This window comes from Orussus abietinus, unplaced genomic scaffold, assembly GCF_000612105.2.
Source record: "Orussus abietinus isolate OABI.00-Male unplaced genomic scaffold, Oabi_2.0 scaffold523, whole genome shotgun sequence".
NCBI lineage: Eukaryota > Metazoa > Arthropoda > Insecta > Hymenoptera > Orussidae > Orussus > Orussus abietinus.
This window is the reverse complement of record NW_019394666.1, coordinates 18,886-36,748: the sequence shown is the minus strand read 5'-3', so window position 1 is coordinate 36,748 and position 17,863 is coordinate 18,886. Positions and strand designations below refer to the sequence as shown.

Genomic DNA, 17,863 nt, shown 5'->3' with positions numbered 1-17,863 from the left:
TAGATACATAGGAAAATTTAACACGAATACTATTTAAGCCCAGGAAGCGTTAACTTCGAAACGACACGTATATCTATGCAATTTATTGATAATTATTTAATATTGACAATGTCATTAACAACCGTGTCCTCGTCGCCATTAAATTTACAACACCGAATAGATACATAGGTAAATTTAACACGAATAGGAATTAAGTTCAGAAAGCACTAACTTCGTAATCGACAAAAAGGAGCAGCGGTACCAGGCCACTAGACCAAATTCACACCATCCATTGTATATTATCTTGATGCAATGGTCAAGTGTATGCCTGATGCTAAAATCTTTTAATTTCTTAAAGATTATGGAGAACAATGTACGCTACACTAGGAGACATTAAATTTCAGTCACAATTGATAGATCCAAAGGCTGCAAAAAGCATAGGAAGATTCAGGGCTGTAGTACTTATGCAAATGATTTACTGGAGCAAAAAATCACATAAAATCATAGACAAAAGAAGATGGCTTTATAACCCGACTAGAGAATGGAATAAACACAAATCGAAGGAACAACATGTATATCTTTGCAATGTATTAATAATGATCTAATACTGTCAATGTCATTACCAACCGTGTCCTCGTCGCCATTAAACTTACCGACGATGTTTCCACGACTACTAAATTGGCAACACGGAATGAGTGCCTAGCAAAAGTTTATCATAAAAGTTTATTAAATAAAAAAATCATGTAGACGTCTGCTCTACCGACCAAAAGATTTTCCAATTTATTACTTCGAATATCCTTCTTCGGAGAGATCCTCTAAGGAAATCCGTCCACGCATTTGGGAAACCCTTTTATCTGGAAAACTGAACGCAGTTCTCAGTACATTACCAGACGGAATGCACTTCTTCGACGGCCCCTTAGACTCAGAAGCGAGTCTTGCATAAATGCCTCGCGCGTTTGTCGTTGGATCGTCAAACGCGCGTCTCAAATTTCTCGCTCGGAAGTATGACCGCATAAACGTCCTGTATTTTACAGGGAAGAATCTCCCACAGGACCCCTGCCTATTGTCCCAAGATGCGGAGAGACTCCGCTCGCGTATAGGTGTCCCTCTATCGACTCGCGCCTCTGCACGGAGCTGGTGCGAGCTCAAGTATTTATAGATGACACATTTAAGCCAGAACCGAGTGTTCGATCTATCTTTAATTTCGGCCGGAACAGCGTCTGCCGTCGTCTGCGTCGGCCTCTCGCCATGGGCTAATCGCGGCTGCAACTGCATCCTGGATAGGTAATCGGATTTAATAAAGAAATTCATTCCCCGGGAAGGAAAGATCACCGAACGATCGTCGAGCACTCGTTCAGGCCAGTAAATAGACTCTAGGAATTACGCCAACGGAATGTAGGGAGGCACGATTTTATACGCCAATTTATATATTCACTATAGAGAATTATGTTGTAACAATACGATTAGAACTACATTCCAATCTTTATTGAAGAAATGTAGCCGCCGTAAGAGTATCGGCTTTGGTCGGCGCCTGGATAACGTCGACCCGCCATGCACCTGTGCATGTCGGGTAACATTCATCTCAGGAGCCTAAAATTGTAGCAGAACCAATGCAATATTTTTATTAAAATATTGTTGAAATTAAACCCGTACGTCACGGGAGGAAGTTCACACGTTGAGAAAGGGGAGCATATCGAAAACTGAAATATCTTTTTTTCTTTTCTTATAGCGGCTTACTATTTATATTCATCTTCGTGTTTTAGTATTGTTATTCCAAAAACAATCGGTACCGTAAGGGTGTTTAGTGAAATAATTAAGAATAATTAATAATAATTCTCTATTATTTAAAAGCTTCACTTCTAACGGAGAGGATACTTGCAAAGAACACGCCGACATTTTGGCGATTTCAACAGCCGTGAAAGAAAGCCCTTCCCTCCCCGACTTTCGATATTTCTTATTCATAAACTTCACAAGGAACAAAACTGCGTGACACTTATCACCGATAAATCGAANTATATTGTTAATAAGAAGATAAATTACTTTCGTCGGAGACGTATTGTTTCATTGTACGTAACGTATGAATGCTTCATACGGATATATCAGTGGCGTGGTTAACATTTCGTACATATTTAAAGAATATTAAAGAAAAAGCACCAGACTTTAAGAAACGTTGCTATCGGTTACATATCGGTATCTCCAGAGTTTAAGGGGCACCGAGAATCGCCGGAGTTTCGTCAATTATTTAAAAACGCCGCGATTATTATCGCCGACCCTGAAAGAAATGCATGCTCTAAACCTGTGCAAGAATAAAGCAGGTTTTTAAATAAATTCGAAAATGGCCTCGATTTGCCACATAAATACAGAAATACACTCTGGCGCTGGGACGCCCAGCTAGTTAGTCCGCACCTCCGCGCGACGCCATGTGTAAAGATACACTTGAACCAAAACTCGCTTCCTGTAATCCGATAGCGCCGGAAGTACGGACTTTAAAAAGCAAAATTCAAAAAAGTCTTTAAAGCACGTCAACTCGTTAATCGACTTAACCAGACAAGTCGCGTATTTTACCGTCTTATTTAATTTACCGAGGTCAAGTCCGAAACGTGTAACTCAAAATCATTAGAATAAATACGGAAATATTTTACAGCGATGGCGCAATTAAATAATGAAAATAAGAAGAAATAAGTTAGGAATAAAGTGTAAATTACTATGTACTTAAGGTCGTCGAATTAAATTGCACTTCTGGCCTTGGATACTGTTTTATTTATTCATTGAGGAAGGCTTTATAATACTGTATTTGAATATTATAGGCTATAAATTGCAGAGGGTCAATAACTCTTTGAGGATAACGTCTATGTGTGGATTTAAAATTATACTTATAAGGTGGCCAATTGACCACGACGATATTTCTGCCCTTGAAAATTTCATCGTTACGTCTTTTGGGCGGATCCACATCCATATACATCAGAAATAGGCTACGATACAATGGAATTGTTACATGAATGCAGGTACAAACGCGGTCATCCTAGACCACGGTCGACCCGACAAATAGATATTTTCAGACGCAAGAAACAAATGATTAAAACATCGACTCGTTCAACCGAGTAACACCCCCCTCAGGATCTGCGGTTATTTTCGGCATAACTGTGATTGTCTCCTTTCATAACCTCTCTCGTTCGTGTCCCACTTCCGGTCGAAATAAAAATGCAAAACGGAAGAGTAGGCATTAAGGGGTTCGTTAAAATCACAGTCGCGATGACTTATGATCCCTGGGCTCGGCAGAAGAGGAACAACATGGCGGAATGAGATTCAAGTAATGACTCTCACCTCAAAATTGTGCAAAACGCTCGAGCTTCTCAGGGGCGACAAAATGGAAAGTTTATGGGCTCGATATTTCCAGAAAATGTGAATTTAAGACGCAGGGTCAGATATGCCCGATTTTTCATTCTTAAGATATTTTTTAAGGCCCGGCCATTCGCGGGCCACAAAAAGGACGGATTTCAGACCCCTTAGAAGTCGAGGCTGCGAGAGGAGCAAAACCTCGGGGTGAAAATGGAGAACAAGGGCTGGTAAGCCTTAGATCGTCAAAGTCCTGGCGATGACGAAACGCCATTGGTCGGGAGTCACCTCGTCACGGTCAAGGTGCCAACAAACGGATCAAGAAATAAAACGCAGGCTGAATTTACTTCTGCGGCATCGCCTTAAAAAAGAAGCCAGCGACCATTCTCCACATTTAGCGCCAAAAATGGAGTAAAAATCGAATCCAGTCGGGAAAGAGTCTACCGAAATAGCTCGATCGGACCGAAGTGACTACACCTGACAGTACTCGATCAACTACCACCTATTCAACCTTTGACAGTGGTAATTTCGCGTGACCGTCACACAGAGATCCAAACGATCCTAGACCACGGATAACCTCCTAAACCAAGAGACTTTTATCACCTTTAATTTGTCCTCTTTCCATAAAATCTCCATTTACGATGAATAAAATCTCTCGTCCATTCTATTATTCACTACCGCCCAACAACTGCGATCAATTAACACGAACATATGGTACATATGAGTAATTTCCAATTTGTTACCACCGCGACATCGGTTTGTCCGCTTAAGTGTACCCGCGGTTCATCACTTGAACTACTTAAAGTTATTAATTTGCAAGTAAGATGTATTGCTTCAAAAGATACCGGCCGAGGGTTAGTCCCCCTAATGGGCCATTTCAGGTAATTTATCGAATGAGACGCAATTGGCGATTAATTTCGTAACTTTCTGCACATCTTTCTCGGAACTCCATCTACGCCCTGGACACGTGGAGAGCGTTCCTGGAAAGACTGGTTTAAGCGCGCTGCCTCTTCCCCGAAATCGTCGTCGCCATGGTGTCTAATGCGAGTGCGTTACTGTACTGACAAGTTGACAATGCATGAACGCGTAGTTTAAAGTCCCCTCCACCACCGGTGCCCGAAGAACCGGGTCTCCGTTCTGCTGGAAATTTGCCCTAAACGGATGTAACGTGGCGATCAGACATCCTGTAACATGATTGCCGACTGTAAGCCACCTTCAGTGTATCCCTGATATTTTTAACCCTTTGCCCTCGGACAGCTCCCTTCGCCAAGTCAAATTGTTCCCTTGCAAGGAGACATTCGAGCTCAAGGGGTAAATACTATTACCTTTTCTTGCAACTTTTTCTCATATAAACGGACAACTGGCCTAATTACAATCTACGACAAATTTAGACCTAAGCATCTTTAAATAGACTTGCACTTTTGTAGCCTTGTTATTTTCTTTTCCTTCTAAGGGGATTGGTAAGGTTGTGAAATGCGTGTTAATGAAAGTGAGTTTACACTGACAGAACGAAAAGGTACAGGAAATATTTGCATACGGGGCGATATTATCTGGCATTGTACGGAGAATTAAAAGGATTAAAAAATCAAGATAGTATTAGACCCTAGAAAAGATTATTTAACCATTGGGACGGACTTTTTTCAGAAAATTCTGCTTCGAAAGATGTCAACGATTAAAGTGCAAAAAGGCACTTTTCTTTTGCTGGAACTTGAATGTCTTTTTCATCGAGAAACTGTGCCATCGGCTTTCAAATAATCCTTTCTAGTCTCCAAAACCACCGTAACTTTTCGTTTCAGACTTGCCGTTCTTCAGAAATCATATACACGGTGGAAAAAAAAAAGATCAGAAATTTACAGTCTCCACAGGTCCGCCATTTTGAAACGTTGTAAAACATTTATCTTAAATTCTCCTCAAAACGCCAAATAAAACAGTCCCGTAAATATTTTTGATATATACATATATATCTTTTCATTCGCTTTTAACCTCACTTTGATAAAAGCACATTTCTCAGCTCAGTGACCCTCTTAAGGGATTTCAGGAAACCTGAAAAGGGGGATGAAAATTCGACGTGGGAAAACGGTTTCTCTTGAATCCGTCTGGTCTGGTGGAGTTTTCGATCCGCCGGATCGCGGAAGCGCACGAGCTTGCCAAAGTCTGATGTCGTACCCGTCTGACACGGATTCGCGCGACTTAAACGCCAGATTTACGCGATATATGGCAGACGGGTGTTTTAACCCTCGCGAAACGTCTAGTCGGGCATTAGCTCGTCGGCTCCTTCCCATCCATTATTCCCTTTCTAAGGACACCGTCCCTCCCACAGTTTTACTCGACGCCTCGCCATCTTTTACTTTCCCACCTCGCAGCTTCACCTCCCACGATCGAACCAACGTTATCCCCAAACGCGATAATAAATCTTACATTTGTAAGCTCCGCAATGATCTACCAAAGTGAGAAAAGAGACACCGACACCTTACTCGCCGATTTTACCCTGCTCTCATAATTAAAATAACGTCACCTTAAGGTGAGACAAAAGTGGCATCCGCGGAGGTTAATATTTATGAAACTTTTCTCCCGAACGGGGTGTGTCGAACCATTTGAAACTCTACCACGTGAATGTGGAGGCTCTAAAGAAGGTCTTAGCATCCACGAAATTTCATGTTTCATACAAAAATTACAAATGTCTCGATACAAATTTTTAAGAAATGAAGTTTCATGGATGTCAGGACCTTCCGTAGGACCCCCATATTCATGAGAAAAAATGTCAAACGACCCAGTACAATTAGTTTGGATGATCCATAAACAAGACTCCTCAGACGTCACATTTGTATCGCCTGAAACCGCAATTGAAAGCCGAAAAACGGTATAATTCGAGGCATACGAATGAAAAAGGAGTGCGGTGCAAAAAGAAAGTAATAATTCACATAGATACCGTGGTAGATATCTCGAAAAGACTTCTACGTGTGAATTTCGCTATGCTCGCGCCACCTCCCGTAATCAGATCACGATTGTCCCAAGCCGAACGAACGAAGCGAGCATTGGCCGGTTACCAAGGGATCCTCACGAGGGAGAAAAGGAGTCTCGTCGTTCTCCTGGAAATTAATGCCGTCGGTATTTCTCTCCGGGCATAAAAAATAGCGGAGCCCCGCGAAACGCGCGCGCCATTTTGGCCGGGCGGTCGAGGCGCTGGTGTCGCGGCGCGTGGCAAAACGAGGAAACGTCGTCTATAAGCTCTCCTCGGGCCACAGTTCGAAGCGTTTACTCCCGTCTAAATATATATTCCTAGCCACAGAGGAGGGGGACTGGTCCTGCCTTAACGTCCCTTTTTTTATCCGCCCTCCCCGCGTCCTCTCCATTCTACTCCAGACTGCGTATAGACGCGCCCGCGTACGCACACGACGCATCGCGACGGTGATGCCGATTTAAGAGAGACCGAAGATGCGCTTCCTGGAAACTCTCCCCAAGTACCGCTCTACCTCTGGCCTTCTTATTTTCGGGTGCATCCGTCCCTTTCGCGTCTTCCGATTCATTCTTTTCCTCCCTTTTACCTAAAAGACGCCCAGGAGTTGACGAAAATGAAAACGGATAAAACGGTACGGAACTACACTCCGCGCGATTTCTTTTTACACAAGCTAGGTACTCGGAAACATAACTTTATTTTATCACATATTTACTCCTCCTCGCTGGTGTATCATATCTCGCGTTTGGTCTTCCGCTGATGTATCATAGTGCGCTCATACTGTGTATTTAGTCTTCAACTCGCGTTATGCAAATGAACGTTTAGACGGACACTCTTAATTACCGAACGGCAGCTTACCATCGGCTCCTTGTATGCCACCAGACATAAAATAACGCGTATAAATAGCCACTTTCATGGATGAGCATGAATAAAAACTGACGAAGGTTCGTCGACATTGCACTCTGTGCAGAGGGAGTGCATCATCAAAATTATCATTAATTGAATTAATTACTCCACAGCTGGTAAAAAAAATCTCAAAAAATAAAAAATTATCCCACGTAAAAACACTTTCAGATCGACGTAAAAAAAATGCACTTTCCATATCTTTAACCCTAAAATTCTCAAAATAGAAAAGTCAATCATTTACTTTATTGTTATTAACTCTTCGTCCCGCCATTGTCATTAATACCGTATAAAATAAAACATAGTAAAAAATGATAGGTGTACTAAACTTTTAATCTCATCTGAAACGTGTTCCTTTCACTATTTACACATGACACGAGATAATACTCGGAAAACCCCTTATCGTCGTTTCTTAAACCCTTTCGCCATATCTCAGTCAGAGTTGTACATAATTTTATCCGTGACAAAAAAAGAAATTAAGAGACGACCGACCCTAGGTACTGATAAAAATGCATATGTCGGTCGCGTACTCGACGTTTAAGCTGCATAAAGAGCTGCATCGGTAAATCAAAGGAATGAATGTACAACAATCCATTAGCATAGTGGGCAACACCCATGGGTCGTAATGACGGGCAAACCGTGGCGCGAAATATTCGTAAGTAAAGTAAGAGGACACTTTCAGCTGGCCGAAAGAAAGGGAGAGAAAAAGAAAAAAAGTGTCGCGCCGTGTCCCAACGCCGCAGAAACGACAATAATTACTTATGTCTCGTTTTTACCGAGCGTTGTTGTAATCGTCACGGTTCCTGGTGAAACTGGAATATCGAGGAGTTAAACGGGGAAGAACAAAAAAAAATGTCCGCCCGATCTCGAATAACTTCCGTCAGGTTTGCGCAATGCGTTTCGCCGGCGTGATGCAACTGTCCAAGTTTACGATGAAAAGACCTAGATCAATGACGAAGTCATGCCCACTCTCATCAAAATCGGGATTTTAGAGGTCCCGGCCGACCGAGCGAGTCCTACATAGTTTTGCCACCCGATGTCAACAGTGCTCTAATTAGAGACAGAGAAGGAAAATACGAAAGCGAGTGAGAAGAAAACTCTCGACGTCGCGCTAAGGCACAACTTAGGTTTAATNTTAAGAAGACATACTACGACATATAAATGCTGATAATCGATTTTGTCATCCCAATCACGACCGAAGCATAACGCCAAGAGAAAGAAATAATACATTCATATCATTACATTAGCAGATTTTAAAAAATAAGCCCAACTTCAACTGCGTACATACTGAAACTCGACTGCGAGTTTGTTTTTGTAATTACCCTAGAAAGTATCCGTTTTTAAAATAGATCTGATTTAATTTCACTTTGAACTCCGAGAATTTTTAAACATTCTGTATATAGTGCCAATGTGTATTAAAGGAAGAAAACCGTAACATATACATTTTAATATCTGCAGGTAAAGCTTCAAAAATTATTTCGACCGAATGGCTCGAGAGAGATCGTGGTAATTGATGCGGCAAATTATTGAGTTATTTCGAGATCATCTCGGGAGTAATTTCATTGTGATCTCCGATACGAGCCAATGGGAGGTCAATTGCTTTGGAGATTGCCAACGAGGTGGGAGCGGTTACGGCAGAAGATGGCCGATCTCGATCGGCTCATTGTCTACGATTCGTTGATCCGCCTCGATCGTTGATCTAATGACACCTCGTAAGTCGCATTCTCATATGAGCGAGTGCCGTTACTTATCGGACATTAAATATGCATCATCCATCATATTTACTGCTCGATTTATGAACCGCGACGACATCCCAGGTCATATCTACTATCTGTGATCTGAACTGCTCTGCTAATTGCAGCGACATAATGCGTTCCACCCTCGAAATAGATTACAAATGAAATTTTATTCACACGAATAAAGTTCACCCTTAACATCTTGCAAAATTTCAAAGTGTAACATATTAACGAGAATAAAAAGTTCGATTTCTATTCAATTGGGTACAATTCTTACCTTTCATTACTGGCAGAGTCTGGCTCATCGTGATGTCTTGCAGCGGCATGTTGGTGCTGAAACATTAAACATTGCGTCGAATTATTGCGAAATTCATATTAAAATAAATAAATACGAATTGTTTGGGATTATCTTATAATTGGCCAATAAAAACCAGTCTATATGACTTAATTGGCTATTTAAAAGAGTATAACTAAGCATTGAATCGATTACAAAAATTCGTAAATTGTGTTTATGAAAAATGTTAAACACTATTCCTTAAAGAAATGTTAACTTTTCATTTGTGACGGGAATACGCGCCCTCGTAGCAGAGAAAACCGCCGTAGTTTGGCTTTCTGAAAATAGACTCTTTTCACTGTGGGGAGGTTCAAAAAATGAATGGAACATCCGTTTCTGGACTGCCTTTCAGGTTAGAAAGAGCAATCGATTATTACGGTAACATCGCGGACAAGTAAATATTATTACAAAATCCTATTGAAATATTTCGAATGGAAACGTCACTAAAAAAAGGGTTGAAACGGCTAGTATTAACAATTTTGAATTCTTCCGTTTCAGATTCACAAATTTATCTGAACACTCGTAAGACTGAATTGCACGATTAATAACAATATCTGAATTGTTTATTTGGTTGTGCTTCTAGCAACGTTTTGAGGTCAAAATACGGCGGTAACAGAAGCAGCTGAAATGGAAACGTTAATTTTACCCGCAAACGTGTATCATTTATAGCCGAGGCATAGTTTCTTAGAATCCAATGAGCGGTAGGCCCGGCTCATTAAAAGTGCGAAATTTAGTGCGCAATGAGGAAACGCAACGTGGTTTTCCGGAAATTGTCAATATAGAAACCTCGACTCTACATCCTTCGTAGCAATAACAAGGAATTCTCGTCAAGCTCCAGAAAGGAGCGCTATCTCCAAAATACAAATAGTTACTCTATATCTTTCGCACAAATATAGCTTAACAATTGTAAAAGTCCCCATTCACGGTTAAATGTACCGTGGACAAATGACTGTCACTGATTTTAAACACGCGTACTTGAGAAAAATATCGGCATGTGCAAAGCGCGTTATAAGTGAAACGTCAAATTTAAAGGAAATACGTAAATATTATTAATTATCCTCAACCACAATTTCACGAAATGTCCTTACGCATTCGGTACATTTTTCAGCGTAATTATTTTGATCTTGTATATGTGTCGTTCTTATCTCACTTTACATATCGGTATTGACAGAATAACGCGCTAATACTAACGAAAACGTTTACGCAAATTCTATCAACGCTGACCACACAAAGTTGTAATTCGCGGTAATGAGCCGTGAAAAATAAAGAGCGTTTCACTTTCCGAAACAGACTCCTTTCATAATATGCAAAGTTACCCGTATTACCGTGGCCATAAAAAGTTTCACTTAAAAAATCATTCATCGACTATTCACCTAGAAAGATTATGACAAAAGTGTCGTAGAAGCGTTTCAGTGAAACGTGATACAGCCCGGTTATTACATTTGTTGCAGGAATCGCGGAGGAAAAAAAGAAAATACTAAGTAACGAGATAAATGCATAGGTTTCGCCCGTGTCTAATACTGCCTTAATGTGCCCAATTAGGGTCATCGGGAGCAATGAGTGATACTTTGGGGGCGGTAAAAAAAAAAGCAAGAGCGAACGGTCCTTAATCGGTGGCCAGGCAGCTTCGGTTTCCAAATAGCTCGCAAAATCGGCCTGTAGTTACCGCCATTCCTTGAGCATTGTCACGGTAATGGAGCTGTAGTATGTTTATGTTATTCGCGTTCCCGGCTTACATAATTTAAAGTCGTTCAGCTAGTACCGGCACTGCTCTGTCACAATAGAGGCGATCTTGCACCTGTCACCAGGAGTCTAACAAACTTGCGAAGCTGAACATGAAAAAACGGTGCGAAAAACGGCGAAAAGTCCCCTGTCATTTATTCCGCCAGGTTGGGTAAAACAACTATCTACATGTGCATGTATTTACTCAACTACGACGTGACCCGTTCTTTTTTACTAGAAATCACTTTCTTAGAGAAATGCAAAGAACCCGGAAAAAGCGAGTGATTACCGAGCGGAGAATTTTTTCGTTTAACGACCGAGTTGCAAAATTTTAGACCCGCAACACTTTTGACTGCTCTTCCATTATCTGAAAAATACATGTTTCTATTGTTTTTATTTTTATTTTGTAATCTGTCAATACGCAAGTAAGAGCTGTAAGGCACAGGTGATGAAAATATGAAAAACGATGGATTTGAGATCCTTCTCTACACTTTCCCGCAATCTATCGCGAAAATTGTACTTTCTAACCCAGCCATTTCTTTCATAGGATCGCTTAGAAAGTCCTTCTCTTTAGTTTCTTTCGACTCATCTTGAGAATTTGAGCAGACTATGCCCTTTGCCGATTCGATAATTAAAGAAACGGATCAACCTTTTGAGGATATACAAATTTTATCGAATCCATTTCCACGTCTGGGAATTATTTTATACCAAGAAGTATTTATAATAAATTGTCATAATTCACAGTCAAAGAATATCTGGTACTGATAAAATTGAGGGATTCAATGTTCAATGCAACGCGTTACGTTCGTTCAACCCAACTTTTTAATTGTCCCATTTCTTTCGGAATGTGGCCACCTCTCCTTCACTTCTTTCGCCAATTTCTCGGTAAGCAAACATGCGCAAATTATTTTGCCAACATTAGAAGAACGCAGTGGTGGTAGTTCCGCATCGGCTGTCGCTTTTCATGTAGAAACACCTTTAGAAACCGTGCGATTTCTGGCAAAAGAAGGGAACCATAATCGGTATGGAAAGGAGACCCCACTTCGTCGCCAAAATGAACGTAAAAGAAGCAAGTTACTCAATGTTTCAATATAAAAGGTACAAACGCACTCAGAAGTAAGTCAGTTGATTTGGTTCGTCGGATTTCATCGGTGCAAGGTGCAAGTGCTAGTCCCGGTGAAGTTAAAGCTCCAGAAGCTCCGAGAAAACTCAAGATGAGTTTTGCGGCAAGTACCCTCTGATTACATGTCAAAATTAAAAACGAAATTACCAGAAAAAAAAATACATCTATCTAATATACATTTTCCTGCATTTTTACTGTTTATGCTGGGCTACGGATAACTTGTAATTTATTTCCATAAACTGATTTGCGCACGCTATAAGTGATGTCTCAAATGCTCACGTATTAAGATTAAAAGCATAAGTATCAATGCAGAAACGAAAAGATAGAATTTTTAGAAAGTATCAGAAAGATACATTTCTCCGGCAACTTTCTGGATAAATACGGAATATTGATCTTGCAAAAGAATTCTTTGAATAAAGTATGCTTTTGAGTCATGATTGCTGACAACATTTGGACGCTATTGCAGTTTTTACCAATGTTGGTGGTGGTCGCTGTTATGGCCAAAAGTATAACAGCGGAACATCACGCGCACTCGTTCCAACATTTCCATGGTCCTGTCGAAGGACATCACCAGGAAGTGTCATGGGTTGACAAGCATGGCCACCATCATCATGACTACGTAGCCAAACCTCATTACAAGTTCTCGTACGGAGTGGAGGACCACCACACCAAGGACATGCACGGCCATAAGGAGCATCACGACGGTAAGTCTCGTAATCAATAAATATTTTACGCATCGTATACACACGGCTAATTAAAATCTACAAATTACATTAACGTAAATGTAAAGAACAATAGAATTGAACATTTTCTTTGATAAGCTTGCAAAGACCGGACCTATTCAAAATAATTTAAGTCCAAGATTAATTTTCCATTATTGAAGCAAAGGATTAAAATAGCGAGAGAGAACATTTAACATATTTTGAAGGCATGATTATAGAAATCGGGACCGAAAATACTGTTTATAACTCCCTGAGAAGCCGATACCTAATTTCCAAGATTCTCAACCGTGAAGTTAACCGACTCCTGGCCATTGACTTAATGTCCTCTGTCCAAATCGACTATTTTGCGGTTCTCAACACCCAGACCCATCATTTCACAGTCGTTACCGCCAGCCCCGCCATTTCTTCTAGTTCTAGTTCACTAAACAAAAAATTAAGAAAAAATGAGAAACCCTCCCCAAGCTGTATCGTACACGGTGCTAATTTTCAGTATATAGGTCTAAAATGCAAAAGTGATCTTAATCGGCAATAAAATTCATTTCATTCTCTATAGCGCCATGTAAGTTTAAAGTCCCATACCCGTGTATCGATCTTTTAAGCCTTATTAAATTTTCCAGAAAAAATGTAGCACCTCACTGTTGTACTACTCCTTTTTTTATAAATCGGAAATTTATAAACATGTTGATTTACAATAATGTACATAAATTTACAATTTGTAAACAAACGGTTAACGTCAGAAGGTTAATTTTTCTCAATTTCACGTTACATCAGTATTCTCCTAGCTTGAATAAAATATTCAGTTATAAAATTTTCAAAATATGCAGGATATGAGAAATTGAAGCATTTTGGTATATTAACATTTCCTTAGAATTCTCTAAAATGTTTTAACAAGGATGACAATTTATTGCATCGACATTTATGAATGAAAATATTCATTTGCAGGCGACCACGTCACCGGTGAGTACGTGGTCCATGAACCCGGCGGTAACGTGAGGACTGTGAAATACCACGTCGACAAATACGGTTTCCACCCCGTCGTCCACAACAGCAACGGCATCGACCATGGCGACTACCATCACAACAAGCACCACTAAAAAAAAAATCTACGATTGATATTGTTGAGTTTCTGTTTGTTACCCCCTTGTTATTATACGGACGCACAGTGCCCAGAGAATAATCTGGACAGTGTCATCCGTACCCCGCAGCACGTATGTAAGGTTTAGATCACGTATTACACAAAAAAAAAAGGTTGTTCCAATTACCAAGTCTGTTTATTTAAATCCAAATGTGCCGGAACCATACATTACCTCCCCGAACGATAATCGTGCCACGTATCAAAATGAACGACAAAACGTTACATGAGCGTGTCAAGTACGCACACAGGAACGCCGAGATGAGAAGAGGGGCGGGATGCTGTGTGGTACTGACATGGTAATTAAAGGCTTTCTGAGGCGAATTAAATTAGTTCTGCCCATAAAGGGTTACAGCGATGAGCATGGCAGGGAAATTGTTAATGCGAGAGCGAGGTCTACGAGCAACTATTAATCAATTAATTAATTCGGTTGATAATTAATTCTCATTTCAATCGAGATCCTTCTCAATCTCGTTTAACGTTTAACGCGTAATCATGCGGTGACGGCTGTAGTAAGAGTTTGTTTCTAAGAAAAAAAAAAGGAAAAAAAAGGACGCGAAGGCAAATGTCAGATACTAGCCACGTGGGATGGCGAGCACGTGCTCGATAAGAAAAAGCTAGCGTTATCGACAGAAGTGTAGGGGGAGAAAAGGGGAGAAAAGATGAGTTATCGTCACGGGCATGGAAAAGAGAGGCAGGAAAAGAACCTTGTCGAAAACAAGGACAAGACATTGAGAGAACACCCCGACGAGTCATCAACGAGGTGCGCAACAAGACGAGATTCCCGTTTCGCGGAAACCGAGGACGGAAATAGAGGGGAAGTTCGTGTGGTCCTCGTGGAAGTCGAGACTTATTTCTCCTAATGCAATGAGCTGTTACGGGAATGGGATAGTCTAAAAGTCCCCAGACAGAGAGATTTACTTTATATTGACTTCATCTGGCAGTTTTACCTACGGAACGGTAATCCTCGTAGCAGCTATGCGCTTCTTGTGTATCTCATATCACACTCAGATTAAAACATTGTGACGTTTAATTTAACTTCCACTGAATGTTAAATTGAATAAACATTGCCACTGAGGTACAACAATATGACATTAATACGTACGTGACCGTCTATCTGGGTTGCTTTCGAAAAAAGCTGCTAAGCTCTAACAATAAAAAAGAGGATTTCATCTCGATCTCTTTAACGAGGTCTCCCATGTATTACCGTGACATGAGAAGTCCTACTAAAAAAAGAAGAAAAAAACACGTCATAACATTTGTTTCGTAAGATTACAAATTCTCACACGGAAGGATGCTTCAATTCAGCGATCCTCTCGTCCTAAATTTGCTAGTACATTTTATTTGATTGCGCTACAGTAGCCATGCCAGCTTAACCGACGTCTTTCGTAAAGACTTCTTTATGAATACGCGAAGGCTCCGAGATGATTAAGACCCTCCGGGATGAAAAAGGAGAAGGGATATTCCCCGCAGTCGGCAATTAGTAGCCCAACAGTACCTTCCCTTGGTGCAATGCAAAGACCGCGTTCACAAGTCGAATGTAAAAAAGTCGAAAAACGAGGAAGTGGCCTTTGATGTCGTGCCAGACTCAGAAAAAGGACAACTCCAGGGGAGGAAGAGCATCCAACTTGGTAATCGAAAGAATACGAGCCATCCACTCGACGAAACGGTACCGCTAATGCCATCTTGTACGTCCTCTCGATTAAATTAATTTGATTAAAACCAAATCACGCATATAATATAATTCTATCTATTGTCCCCGTTTCCCGATGTTCTTCGTCTAAATGTTTAAAGGAAATAACAAAAGGCACGTGGTGACAACTATTGGGAAAGGTCTAATCTCGTCCTGGGAGTCCAGAAATAGGGAAAAATTGTGGCTATTTTGCGACCGGCGATTTTATAGGCGGTATTTTGTTTCCACGCGCACTCCGTAAACCGAAATAGAACTAAACATCGCCAGATGCTGCTAGAATGCCGGACGATTCGGCAGAATGCGCGAAAAATCCAACCGAAATGCGTGCACGACGCCCTGACAGATGTGGGAAAGCACTGGAATGATGTAATGCGGTAATGCACCCTGATGTGCATGTGACTTGACCGAAAATAACTGAGAAGTTGTATGTAATAACTTTCAAATGTCAAACCGCGAGAGAAGCATCGTCGAGGTGACTCTGATTTTTTAAAATAATTTTTAATGATTTCATTGCCTCTGATTCGGAGAATACAATTTGACTATTAGAACAATGAGATAGTAGGCATATATACATGGCATTGAAACAATAAATTGGCAATGGAAGATATACATTATAAGTATCAAGAGTTCAATAAACAAATAATAGCACATCACACCGATGGTTTCCGGATAAACGAGTAAAAATCCCGAGATCTACGTCGCGTTAGATGCAAAAATCGATCCGCATAGGACAAAGATTATCGAACAAGTGGTTAATGAGTCCCATCGTCCGTAAAAATGACCTTACACTCAGTTTAACCACTTGCGCTATAAAGACGTGCCACGCACGTCGAGATGCTTTTGTTCCAAAACTGCCAGCGACATGTATACCACGTCGTTAGGCATTTGTCGCAGAAACAAAATCGACGTGTCCGGCACGTCGGCTAACAGTTGGATCGTTCATTATTCGAGCTACAGTTCCAGAGTGCACGACATCGCGTAGCGTCATCGATATCTTGGAAATATTTCAGAATCGATAGGGTATGTTGTACGGATGTTATACCGCATGTTATATTGTAGAGCGCAGCACGGCAACCGAAAATTAAATCGTAGCGCAAGTGGTTAAGCGTGATTCACTTAAGTACGTGAATTACTCGTCTGGTAAGCTGATAAAAGCCAAGCATTTCGACCCTGAAAGCAAATTTCATTCTGCAGACGTCCCAATAAATTCTTCCTCGCATTGAAAATACCAGTTGTGTTCTTTAAAAAGAATTGAAAAAAAAAATAAAAACAAAATTACACAAAATAAAAACTCGACATTTCGAAATATTTCTTAACTCCCGTGCTGAGTTGGGCACGAAAAAGCCTGAGCAATAAATATCGCCATCGTAATCCCAAAGGAATTGTATATCAAATTTCCGAAATTTTATTTCCCCGGCTTACCGAATTAACTTTGACAAGTTACTGCGATAAAATGCCGTAATAAACACGCTATCGCTTAATCCAATCTCCTCCGAATTGATACGACGGTAGATCTCTTGAAAAATCGTACCTGCTTCAGCGGTTTATGGCGTAACAAGTTCAATGAGACGATACCAAGAAACTCATTACGGTACATACGCGTGGACATGTTATTCCGTTTATTGAGAATGTTTTGTTATCGATATGGAAACGAACCGCTCTGTAGAATGATATGCTGCGGCGATAACAATTTTCAAAATATATCAGCAGCAACATACAGCAGCTGCTTCATCTGACAAGGCGGGCAAGTGCGAGTAATCAATACCTACCCCCGAGGTGGAGGCTGGCATGGACCACCGAGGGGTGCAACACGAGCGTGATCTAATTCTTCCAACCACCCCACCCTTTACCGGGGTCCATGAAAAAGTGCGTGACTCATACCCTCTCGTGCATTATTTCACGCGGGACTACGCCAAAAGAAAATAAGTACATACGAGGGTGGACTACTTTTTTTCATTTTTGCCGCCAAAAGGGTTAACTCGAATCCGTACCAATTCTACATTTTCCAACCACCTCGATATAACAGAGGGTGAAAAAACTGTCCTTTAAAAATTAAGAAAATTAATATCAAAGTGACTAGGATATTTTAAAGGATAATAAGGATACTCCAAATGGTTGATAATAGGGAACACTTGGTCAAAGGGGATAATTAATTAATCGAGGACTGGAAACGTTTCTATTATCGGCACAAATAGCGCGGGCCAAAAAGATACTCTATTAGGTTAAA

The 17,863-nt window shown here is 40.7% G+C and overlaps 2 protein-coding genes across 6 annotated transcripts in view; one reads left to right on the top strand and one right to left on the bottom strand.

The window, feature by feature from the left end:
* LOC105703264 (centrosomin) overlaps positions 1–17,863 on the bottom strand; it is a 42,121-nt gene that overhangs the window by 17,738 nt on the left and 6,520 nt on the right. For all 5 annotated transcript variants that reach the window (XM_012431528.2, XM_012431526.1, XM_023432966.1 and 2 more), the window contains one exon: positions 9,188–9,243. In XM_012431528.2, coding sequence (XP_012286951.1) covers positions 9,188–9,243 — 56 coding nt within the window. The remainder of the gene's footprint in view (positions 1–9,187; positions 9,244–17,863) is intronic.
* Positions 1,169–14,008, top strand: LOC105703267 (cuticle protein 7). Its single transcript, XM_012431534.1, has 3 exons — positions 1,169–1,263; positions 12,556–12,793; positions 13,754–14,008. Exons 2-3 carry the CDS (start codon positions 12,565–12,567, stop codon positions 13,903–13,905), a joined length of 381 nt encoding a protein of 126 aa, XP_012286957.1. The 5' UTR covers positions 1,169–1,263; positions 12,556–12,564; the 3' UTR covers positions 13,906–14,008.